We start from the raw sequence: 11,436 nt of genomic DNA on the forward strand, positions 1-11,436 counted from the left end.
TTGTTTTGTCTCACAGAAACCTGGCTACAAGAGGACTACGTTAGTGTAAATGAGTCAACTCCCTCCAATTATTCAAATTTCCACATTCCCAGATCTGTGGGAAGAGGAGGAGGAGTGGCAACCATCTTTCAGTCTGATTTATTAATTAGTCCCAGGCCAATTAATAACTACAGTTCTTTTGAACATTTAACCCTCAGTTTCCTTCATCCAAATTGCAAAGCAATAAAACCTCTTCTGTTTGTTGTTTTGTATCGTCCACAAGGGCCCTACACTCAGTTTTTGGACCAGTTGTCAGATTTCTTATCTGATTTGGTGTTAAATACTGATAAGTAGGGATGGGAATCGAAAACCGGTTCCGGTTCAGAACCGGTTCCGTGTTTTCCGATTCCATGGCACCGTTTGGCAGCGCGCTTAACGATTCTCTTTTCGATTCCCGGCAGCACAACAGCCTAGAGCGCTGGCTCTGGGCAGCACGATTTACGTGACGTAAGTTACGTCACGTTTTTTACGCAAGTTACGCACACTGCATTCAGTAAGCAAGTACGGCGTGACCAGGCAAAAAAGCAACGCAAAAAAATGGCGCCACACCAAGTAAAGAGATCGAAAGTTTGGCTTCATTTTAAGAACGAAAAAGATGGCAAGAAGGCTCTTTGCTATCATTGCAAAGCTACAATTTCAACCGCGGGAGGAAATACTTCGAACATGCAGAAACAACTGCGAGCACAACATGGGATACATTTTAACGAGTGCCGTGTTTTTGATGCCTTCCGGACAGAGGCTAAAGTTACTACTAGGATGGAAGGCAACTCTGGTAAGTAACAAGTTTTACATCGCTTAATGTGGTTCCTAGTAAATCATATCCCATTTTTAGAAATAAACTCATTTCCTACATCTCTTTGGGGTTATAAGGGAGTGTGCCTTTGTCGTTAATTCAGCCCTTTATTCGTAGCGTGTTTTTTTTTTAAATAGAACTACTGGTAGCTGGATGATACATTGTAGTGGATGTAACGAAACACGCTACAAAGTTGCTCCGCAGTTCAGGGAGGGAGAGAAAGGTGACGCTGGTTTATTTAAATCAGGGGGAGATGAGTTTATTTCCCAAAATTGTACAGTAATGCTTTTTCATTAAACGGATGTCTTCTCCGTTAGATTTAGATAACTGTGAAGAGACGGTTAGCCTGGCTGGCTCAGAGGCTGGCAGCTCCCGTTCACTACCTTCTGTTTTCGCCGAGGCAGCCAGAAATAAAATGTCCCAGGTGAAGGTAGATGAGTGTCACCGAGCAATTACAAAGTTTATTGTTAAGGGTTTGCACTCATTTTCTACAGTAGAGGCCCCTGAATTTCGGTAGGTGAATGTGAGGCTGTCAGGTTGTCATGTCAGATTGTCTAAATAAAATATTTTCTCCACATTAAACAGATAAACTCATTCATTGTCATATATTCTCTAGGGAAATGACTATCGCTCTGAACCCAAAATACAAAGCCCCAAGCAGAGAAAGCCTAACCAACCATTTGATCCCTGCTTGGTATGATGTTGAAAAGGGAAATCTGATCTCTGAGCTGAAAACGGTTTCGAAGGCAGCAATCACGGCTGATGGATGGACAAGTTTTAGTCAGGATCATTATCTCACAGTTACTCTGCACTATGTGAGCAATGGCCAGGCAAAGGAAAAGGTCCTAAAAACCAAAGCTGTGTACCAAGCTCAGACAGGCTCAGCTGTAGCAGAGGAGATTGATGACATCCTAGAGGAATATGGAGTACGAGAAAAGGTTGTGTCAGCAACTGTTGACAATGCAGCCAACATGGATGTAGCCATCAAACAGCTGAGCATCCTGAAATTTCCATGCTTTGCCCACACGCTCAATCTGGGAGCGCAGAAGCTGTACAATTGCACCACAATTTCAAATTGGGCAGCACGAGTTCGAGCAGTGATAGTTTGGATGAAGAGGTCACACATGGCAAAAGTTGTTCTAAAAGAGAAACAAGACCTGCTCAGTAAGATACTCTCATAACATTGCATTATATACATGAAAATATAGCTGTATAGGTATGTGTACATAAATCATTAGATAATACATATTTACATTGTGTGTATGTTAACCCTCAGAGCTGCCCAAGCACATGCTCATCCTGGATGTAAGGACCAGGTGGAATTCCCTCCATTTAATGATGGAGAGATTCTGTGAGCAGTTCCCTGCTATCCAGGCGGCAGCCATAGACCCACGTATAAGGAAGTCCATGGAGAAGGAAAGGTGATATATATTTGAATGATAATATAGCTTAAACTTGTTTTAAATTGATTTTGTTGTTTATTTATGCTACATACATCCTTTTTCTTTTTTTATGTCATTTTTTAGATTAGCCAAAATAGGCAATGAGGATTTGGGGAAAGCAGAGGCGTTTGTGCAGCTCATGCGGAAGCATTACACCTCCACACTGGCTGTCTCCAGTGAGAAAAGTCCAACCTGCGGGGAGATTTTGCCCATCTTGCAGAAGCTGGAGCAACAGTACACTGTGCAGGAAGGTGACTCTGCTTTCACAAGGAGCATCAAAGAGAACATTTGGAATGATCTCTTCAAACGCTACCAGGCAAGCACAGCTACATTTAATCTTATCTTGACACGTTAGGCAAATTTGCATAATCCCATACAAAATGTGTAATGTCAAAAAAGTAATGTGACCTTCCATGTGACATTATTCATTTAAGGGTGAAATGAAAGAACAGTAGTAAACTATTCAGGATGGTCTTATGCAGTGGTCCATTCATTCATCCTGTTTCTTGGTCTGTTTTCTGAGTTTACAGTGTGTTATCGCCATCTAACTGGCCATTTTTGTTAACGGCTGCCATTTTGTATCGGTTCCATTTCCTGCTGGGTTCTCTTTTGGCCATTAGTCTAATACCATCCTGTCCTCCTTTTTGAAATTTAAGGGAGCTGATATTCGGAGATTCCTGGAGGAAGCCACCACTCTGGATCCCAGATTTAAATACAAAGTGAAAAGTGATGAAGTCTGGGACAGGATCAGGGAAGCTGCAATCAAAGCGAATACAGTGGAAGCAACAGATGAGGTATTTTATTTATTTCTGTTTCAATTCTGTTTGTCTTTTGATTGCATTTGATTCCATTGTGATTGAGACCTTTTACAACTCTATGTGTTAAAAGTTATTAATGTGTTTTAAACACAATGTTTACATCACTTCTCAAGCTCCCTGAAGAAGGCTGCAAAGATGGGGAGGAGGAAGAAGAAGAGGAGGACTATGTAAGATGGCTCATTTATTTGTAATAACCTTTGGATGCTGTTTTGTCATGATTATTGATTTATATATATATATTATTTATTTATTATTTTACATCATGCTCATTTAAATTTAGGCACTGCTACCACCATCAAAAAAGACAGCCTTGGAAGAACTATTCGAGGAGGAAGACAACGAGCTGCGGTCACTTTGTGAATCACAGCCCCGTCTTTCCTTAGCCCAGAGGGTAGATCAGGAAATCCAGCTCTACAAAAGCTTTCCCTCCATCCCCTGCAGGGATAGCGCCACACTGTGGTGGTGGAACAAGCAAGATGCGCTGCCCTTGCTATCTGGACTTGCTGAAAACTACCTCTGTGTGCAGGCTTCCTCCACCCCATCTGAGAGGGTGTTCTCCACGGCTGGAGACACATTAAGTGCTGAAAGATCCCGTATCCTTCCAGAAAAAGCAGATATGCTTATCTTTCTGCAAAAGAACTGTTAATTTTCCCTACTACTATTTTATAATTAGTATTTTTTTATTATTTAAAATTGGTTCTTACATAATTTGTTATTAGACATTATTGGTTATTAAGTTTGTTCTTGTATTCATTTTTCATTTAAACACAGATTTTACTCCGGTTTCACATTTCATGTGGACATCTTGATCTTGTTGAGTTTGTAAGATTGTGCAATAGTTAAGTAAACAAAGTTGATGCTGATCATCAAACTGTTTGTTCTCCTTTTTTCCCCAAATTGGAATCGAAAAAAGAATCGATAAGGAATCGAATCGTTTCACAGAATGGAAAAAGGAATCGGAATCGTGAAAATCTTTTCAATTCCCAACCCTACTGATAAGGCTATTATAGTGGGTGATTTTATCATCCATGTTGACACAGAATGTGATAACCTTAGTGTAGCCTTTAAAACTATCCTAGATTCAATTGGTTTTGCTCAAAATGTGCATAAACCGACGCACTCTTGGCTCCATACTTTAGACCTTGTGCTGACATATGGCATTGATTGTGAAGAATTAACAGTATTTCCTCACAACCCTGTCCTATCTGATCATTTTTTAATAACATTTGAGTTTAATCTAACTGAGTTCTCCACCCCCAAAAGAGGGTTCCATTATAGTAGATCTTTATCGGATAATGCTGTATCAAAACTTAAAGAGTCTGTCCCCTTTTTAATATCCTCCATATTGCAGAAATGCCCTGTAGATGGCAGCAATGTTGTTTCTTCCAATTCACAAATAGATGTCTTTGTAAACGGTATGACTTTGTCATTGCGTTCTGCATTAGACAATGTAGCTCCCTTGAAAAAGAAGGTGATTATTCACAGGAAGCTGGCTCCTTGGTTTAATTCAGAGCTGCGTTCCTTGAAGCACAATGTTAGGAAATTGGAGAGAAAATGGTGCTCTACACACCAAGAGGAATCCTACCTAATCTGGAAGAACAGTCTATTGAACAGTCTATTGTTGTATAACAAGAGCCTTCGCAGAGGGATGGTCACCGAGCAGAGGGGCGGAGGGATACCACATGTGATGTGGTATCCCTCCGCCCCAGCATGTGCTGGAATGCCCTTATATTTTAATATTTATACAATAATGTCCACCTGCCCTATTTACTAGAGGGCAAATATATAACTTAAGTCACTTCAGCGATCTCTCGTCCGCTGTGTGTGTGGTTGTGTGCGCTCCGCTGCAGCGCCGGCAAAGCCGTGCTGCGGCGGAGCGCGCGCGCACACACACACACACACACACACACACACAGGCGTGTATACATATATACTGTAGGACCCAACTGAGTTTGCACTGGAAATAGGTACGCTGGATTCCGTCAAAAGTCCGGTTTCTGTCAAGAAACTCTTCTAAAAAAATCCATATCGCTATCAGATGATGATAGCTCCACGGAGCTCCCATCACTGTCACTAAGTACTTCATCACTCTCTGGTTCGTACAGAGCAGCAGTCGTCGCCATCTTGGAAAATAGTGCGCCGTGACAAACAGAGCGTTGAAACTTGCTCAACTGCGGGTCCGCCGAGTGACGTCAAAAAATGGGAGGTGACAGTACTATTCTTGACCAAGATGGATTCCTCCACATAAACATGATTAAATGAAAATTATTCATAATTAAAAAAACTTATAATTTTTTGCACAGTATGTAGTAGTTTTATATTTAAAGTAATTTTAGCAGTTTGAATTCTGATTTTGACCGGACCTCTCCTTTAATAATCAAGCTCCATCATATATCAGAGCTCTGATTACCCCGTATGTTCCTAACATATCAGGCTCCTCTCCTGTGGAACCAACTCCCAGTTTTGGTCCGTGAGGCAGACACCCTATCTATTTTTAAGACTAATCTTAAAACTTTCCTTTTTGACAAAGCTTATAGTTAGAGTGGCTCATACCCTGAGCTATCTCTATAGTTGTGCTGTGATAGGCCTAGGCTGCTGGAGGACATCAGGGTCTAATTTTCTCACTCTACTGATTTCTACTGTTCTTCAGTCTACTGTTCTCCAGTTTTGCATTGTATTACATTGAAATGACTGTCGTCATTTCAGCTTTTAACTTTTTGCTCTCTCTCTTTTTCTTCATAGTAGGTACACCTGGTCTGGCGTTCTGTTAACTGTGACATCATCCAGAGAAGACGGCTCACCCGCTACTACCATCTAATGTAGAACAGATTACTAGATCAATGTGTGCTTCTGTGCTTTTTTGTCTCTCTTGTTGTGTCTCTGCTCTGTCTTCTGTAACCCCAGTCGGTCAAGGCGGATGACCGTTCATACTGAGCCCGGTTCTGCCGGAGGTTTTCCTTCCCGTTAATGGGGAGTTTTTCTTCCCACTGTCGCTTCATGCTTGCTCAGTATGAGGGATTGCAGCAAAGCCATGTACAATGCAGACGACTCTCCCTGTGGCTCTACGGTTCCCCAGGAGTGAATGCTGCTTGTCGAGACTTTGATGCAATCAACTGGTTTCCTTATATAGGACATTTTTGACCAATCTGTATAATCTGACCCAATCTGTATAATATGATTGAACTTGATTTTGTAAAGTGCCTTGAGATGACATGTTTCATGATTTGGCGCTATATAAATAAAATTGAATTGAATTAAGTATAATGAATAGAAGAGAGGAAATATGGATAGACAGGTTGAGGATAGGGCATACTAGTTTAAATACTGGTTTAAAAATAATAGGGAAACATCCAACAGGTAATTGTTCTTATTGTGGAGAAATTGAAGGAGTAGAACATGTTTGTGTAAGTATAGATATAATTTAGTTTCATTAAGATATAAAGATATATAGGAAAATATATTTGTAAATTACATCTCCGTCCAGCTGATGGCGGTAATGCACACAGGATGTAAACTGCCAGAAAACACAACAGAAGAAGAAGAAGAAGAAGTCGTAGAAGAAGAACAGGCTCGTCACTGCCATAGACATAAGAGTAGACGCGTCATTGGGCGGGATCTGCCTATGCTGCGATGCGTCAGAGCGTCCGCCATCTTAAATGTGGCAAATCTGCAGTTACTCAGTCACTTAAACAGTATCAGAGGGACTTTAATCTCTGAATATACTTTGTATTCGTAGTATTTTTTTTGTAATATTACAAGTTTATTTTCGTATCCCTTTAGCTTAATTCTCCTGAATTTATTCTCGTAAAGAATAAAAATATTTAAAATAATCTAACCTGGCCCTATTACTCCAGGAGTGAAATAATTCTGCAAACTGTGAAATGTCCGGAAATGTCCCCCCTTAATTCTCATAATATGATGTTTTTATCATAACATTATCACTTTTGTGTTTGTTTGTTTATTTTTACTTTATTCACCTAGGACTTTTTTTCCTCATGTTATTAATTTTACCTCTTTAATACTCACCCAAAAAGTCTGTTCTTAAAGGTTCACATGTGACATGGTTTTATGAAATAATGAAGACCACAATTTTATATTTAACAAATTGATCCTTATATTCATAACACATACACACAAATATATATATATATATATATATATATATATTATATATTATATATTATAATATATATATTATATATAGCTCTCTACTCTTCTCTCTCTGTCTCGCTTGGTGGTTCTCTCTGTCTCTCTCATCTATCTCTCTCTCTCGCTCTCTGTCTCCTATCTGTCTCTCCGGGATGTGATGGTCTCTCTCTGTCTCGCTTCTCTTCCTCTCTGTTATCTCTGTCTGTCTCTCTCTGTCTCCTCATTCTCTCGTGTCTCTCTCTGATCATCATCTTCTCCTCTGTCTGCCTTCTCTTCCCCATTTCTGTCTCCTCTCTCTCTAGATCTTCTCTGTCTCTCTCTCTCTGTCTCTCTCTCTACTGTGTCCTCTCTCTCTCTCTCTCTCTCTCTCATCGCTCTATCTGTCCTTTGTTTGTGTGTGTGTGTGTGTGTATTTATTGCAAGCCACAGGATGAGGCATCTTCTCTGATCCACGTTCACAATAACAGAACTCAACTTTTTTCTGCCACATACAAAATGGCGGTGACGTTGACGTGCGAACCTGCGCCCTATGACGCGTCTACTCTTATATTATGTCTATGGTCACTGCGCGCTATTATCCAAGATGGCCACGACCGGTGCGGCAGAGAGTGATTATTTAGCGATAGTGATGGAGTTTCATGGATTTATCATCATCATCTGAGAGCGATTTGGAATATATAGAAGATTTTCTTGACAGCAACCTGATTTTTGACAAAATCCAGCCATACCAGTTTAAGGCAAGGAGACCAAAAGGAACGATGTGAGTTGAATCTGTCTGCTGCGGCAGCCGTCTCCTTATTTTTGTGATGTTTTTCCACTTTTACCCGATGTATTGCAACATCAAACTGCCATGCACGTAGGCATTGTTGCTTCAACAATAGCTCTAGAAAATTTAAATGGTGAAGTCCTCTGGGAATCCGAAATAATTGTTGTTTATCACAGCTGTGTGAGCGCAGTGCCTCTGCTAAGAAACAACACAGGATGTGACGTCAGGCCGCCATTACTGCCCATATTTGGGCACTAAATGCCGCCACCAGTATCTGTGATTGCGACGACAATTTATGCAGCGCTGGCGTCACAGTGCGTTCTAAATGACAGGTACTGGCTATTAATCTTAATTCTATGAAGGATGTTTAAAATTTCGGGCTCTTTAAAAAATACTTTTGGTCTCCAAAAGGGGGGTGCGCGCGCCCCCTGCGCCCCCGCCTGAATCCGCGCCAGACGCCGTAATGATCCGAATGTCCATTAAGCGGAGCAGCTTCATTGCTTACCAAAGTTGTACTTACACATTTTAACAAATTTTTGAGCACATTGTATCACATAAAATTGGATTATATGCGCACCGGATTCTAAGACGCATCATCAATTTTTTTTAAAATGTAAGGATTTTAAGTGCGCTTTTATAGTTCGAAAAATACAGTAAACGTTTTTTTTGTTTTTTTAAGTGTGCACCCCACACCTTTAATTTGTTTCTGTAGGCGGGTCTGGTGGCAGGGGTTATATGTGACAGGTAGTGTCTGAAGTTCAATAAAGGTTCAGAAGCAGGCAAGGTAACGTCAGTCTGCAGACGTCCAGTGGATAGGCTACAGTAAATACAGGAAACCAACAGAAACAATTTTGACTATTTTAAATGTAAACCGATAGAAAACGCAGTCAGAGCTTTATGAACACCACACTAAATGTGACCTACATGTACTTAATGGTTCGGTGAACGAAACCTTTAACCGAATAATTTTATGTAGTGATTCTAGTGATTTAGTACACTCAAAAGAACCGCAGTCCTTATCACCAGAACGAACCATGTACGCGAGTAATCAGTAAAATAGCCTGAATTTGTACCTTCCATCAATCCATTCAGACCCGTTTAACACGAAGCAATTTCATTTTACTGCTGAAGGCTTTATTATGCTCTTTAGGACTGACAAATGTCCTAAGTGAGTCATATTCAGACAGTACCGACATGATTGCAAATACAGTAGTCTTGCGCTCGCTCTCTCTCTCTCTCTCTCTCTCTCTCAGATAGGGATCAGTAAAGATGTGTGTTTTAAGGTTTGTATTTTAAGAATCTAGCTGTTTGTATTGAGTTGGCTACAGTAAAAGCATCTGGCAGCATTCAATCCATTTTCATATGTTGTTGTTGTAGTCAGTGACCGAAAAAAGAAAATCCCCTTACATGGTGGTGGTCCTCTACTATCCACACAGGCAGCTTCTTGTAGGACCTTTTCCGTGTTAGGGAACTCATTTCTCCCACAGTGTCTCCGGAACGCACTTCTCAGACTGATTGAAGCGAGATAACAATAAACTATCTAGAACGGTCCAGTCAGGCTGAAGTAACATTCGAAGATGTCGGCCCCATTCGAATACCTGTATTACTACCCAAAAAAAGCTCTACCTGTTACTACCCGATCTGTACCGGTAGCACTGTCACTACCCGATCCGTGACGGTAGCACGATCACTGAGCTATATCATACACTGGAGTGCTAATCACCGTCTGTTTGAACGAGTCGCTTTGAAGCCACCAGCCGCCATATTGGTACTCCCTATTTCCCCCCCAGTAACTAGGGAATATGTGCGCTACAGCATCGAATGACGAGGATTTTCTCATGTTCAGGGGGGGCTTAAAACTTTTAAAATGTCAAATGCCATATAGTTTTATGTTATGTTCTAAAAATATGAAGTACTGAGAAAGTCATGTGCTGAAATATTTTGCATTTTATTCATTTAAATATATATGTTTAACATTTATAAATATATAAATAACAATGTACAACAACATATATTTACATATGTGTATACATATATATACATATATACATATACACATACTTATATATACATATATGTATATTTAATATGAATAACATGTAAAATATTTCAGCACCTAATTTCCTAGAAGTTGATAGTGTTAGTACATCCACTGACTGTAGAATTACCTGTGAAACGTTTTCACTCAGCCAGAAAACTGCTTGTTGTTGCAACCAAATCCTGTGGGATTCTGTGAGAGTAGGGAGTAGCAAGATGGCGGCCAGTGGCTTCAGTTTTTCGGCAAAATCAGCACTCCAGTGTATTATACAGCTCATGCTGTGTCTCAATTCGGCGGCTGCGTCCTTCGAAGGACCCAGCCTACTCAGCCTTAGGAGGACCCAGCCATCGGAGGATGCTCCGGAGGATCCTCAGCCGTTGGTAAATGGGACGGTCTAGCCTTTGGAGCACTTCCTGGTTGCGACACGACGTCATCACGTCTACCCCAAGCCCGGGGGAAACCAGCACCAGCGCCGATAAACGACGCAAAAAAATGGATATTGAATTATTTTTTTATTTACTTGTTATTGGAGGAGGAGAGTCGGTTTACACGGCTTCGGCGGCAGCAAAACCGGCGACGAATTTTTCTCAGGCTGGGAGAGCGCAGTGGAGAGGTAACATTTACCTGCTATTATTTTCACCCACAGGGGCCTGCTAATGATCATAATATACCAGTTATTAAACAAACGCTTGTCAGCAGATTGACGAATATGTTTAAATATAAAATGTTATATTTATTTGTAAGACTTGATATAAGCTTATGTTTGTAACTTTAGTAATTTGAATTGAATAGTTAAATGTGTACAAACCCTGTAAATAACTGACTTAAATCACTACTTTCAGTATCACTAATGTGTTGAGAAGCCAAATAAAACTAATATTGAGAAATAAATCATTATTTGTCTAAATTGTTATCCCCTTACTGCCTGATTTTATTTGTAATTATATAACGACAAAATAATACAGGAAAAATAAATCTAAATATATAACGTTAAAAAAAAAAAGTTAAATAGTGGATCTAGATGAAGTAAAATAAGTAAAGGCCAGAATTGTTTGGTCACAAATTAGCAACACCAGGCGTTAAGCGGTTAACATTCACTAGAATTATATCAGCTAAAATGAAATTGCTATCATCTAATCCTGTTGTTCTTAATCTTCATGTCTCTATCCAGACAAGGCCGATGTACCGCTGCATCAACTTAAATGCACAACATCTGCCTGGGAGCCGGTGACATCATGGCCCCAGACGATGAAGTGCAGGACGACATGCCAGAGGATGAGGAGGGGGAGAACGTGTTGGAGGCAGTCAGTGGTGCTCCCTGGCGGGACCAGCTGTCTGCCGAGGTGTCTGCCCTGGAGGAGGGTCTACCCGACCACGATTACATTTAGATG

At 40.5% G+C, this 11,436-nt stretch overlaps 2 protein-coding genes and 1 long non-coding RNA gene across 4 annotated transcripts in view; 2 read left to right on the forward strand and 1 right to left on the reverse strand.

Moving 5' to 3' along the window:
• The window catches only part of cunh5orf22 (chromosome unknown C5orf22 homolog), a 103,703-nt gene extending 93,979 nt beyond the window's left edge, over window positions 1-9,724 (reverse strand). For both annotated transcript variants that reach the window (XM_036134298.1, XM_036134297.1), the window contains exon 1: window positions 9,415-9,724. In XM_036134298.1, coding sequence (XP_035990191.1) covers window positions 9,415-9,483 — 69 coding nt within the window. In that variant the 5' untranslated portion in view covers window positions 9,484-9,724. The remainder of the gene's footprint in view (window positions 1-9,414) is intronic.
• LOC118562008 (zinc finger BED domain-containing protein 1-like) lies at window positions 994-3,187 on the forward strand. Its single transcript, XM_036134299.1, has 3 exons — window positions 994-1,996; window positions 2,109-2,253; window positions 2,359-3,187. Exons 1-3 carry the CDS (start codon window positions 1,453-1,455, stop codon window positions 2,627-2,629), a joined length of 960 nt encoding a protein of 319 aa, XP_035990192.1. The 5' UTR covers window positions 994-1,452; the 3' UTR covers window positions 2,630-3,187.
• Window positions 9,725-10,424: 700 nt separating the features above from the next.
• LOC118562005 lies at window positions 10,425-11,436 on the forward strand. The gene is made up of 2 exons (XR_004930429.1): window positions 10,425-10,658; window positions 11,217-11,436. It is a non-coding gene; the product is annotated as an uncharacterized LOC118562005 (long non-coding RNA).

The sequence above is a fragment of the Fundulus heteroclitus genome, unplaced genomic scaffold (genome assembly GCF_011125445.2).
Source record: "Fundulus heteroclitus isolate FHET01 unplaced genomic scaffold, MU-UCD_Fhet_4.1 scaffold_79, whole genome shotgun sequence".
NCBI lineage: Eukaryota > Metazoa > Chordata > Actinopteri > Cyprinodontiformes > Fundulidae > Fundulus > Fundulus heteroclitus.

Coding starts and splice junctions, on each gene's coding strand:
- LOC118562008 (XM_036134299.1), top strand. CDS start 1,453: ATGACTATCGCTCTGAACCCAAAATACAAAGCCCCAAGCAGAGAAAGC. Junction 1,997..2,108: donor AGAGAAACAAGACCTGCTCA/GTAAGATACTCT, acceptor GTTAACCCTCAG/AGCTGCCCAAGCACATGCTC. Junction 2,254..2,358: donor AAGTCCATGGAGAAGGAAAG/GTGATATATATT, acceptor GTCATTTTTTAG/ATTAGCCAAAATAGGCAATG.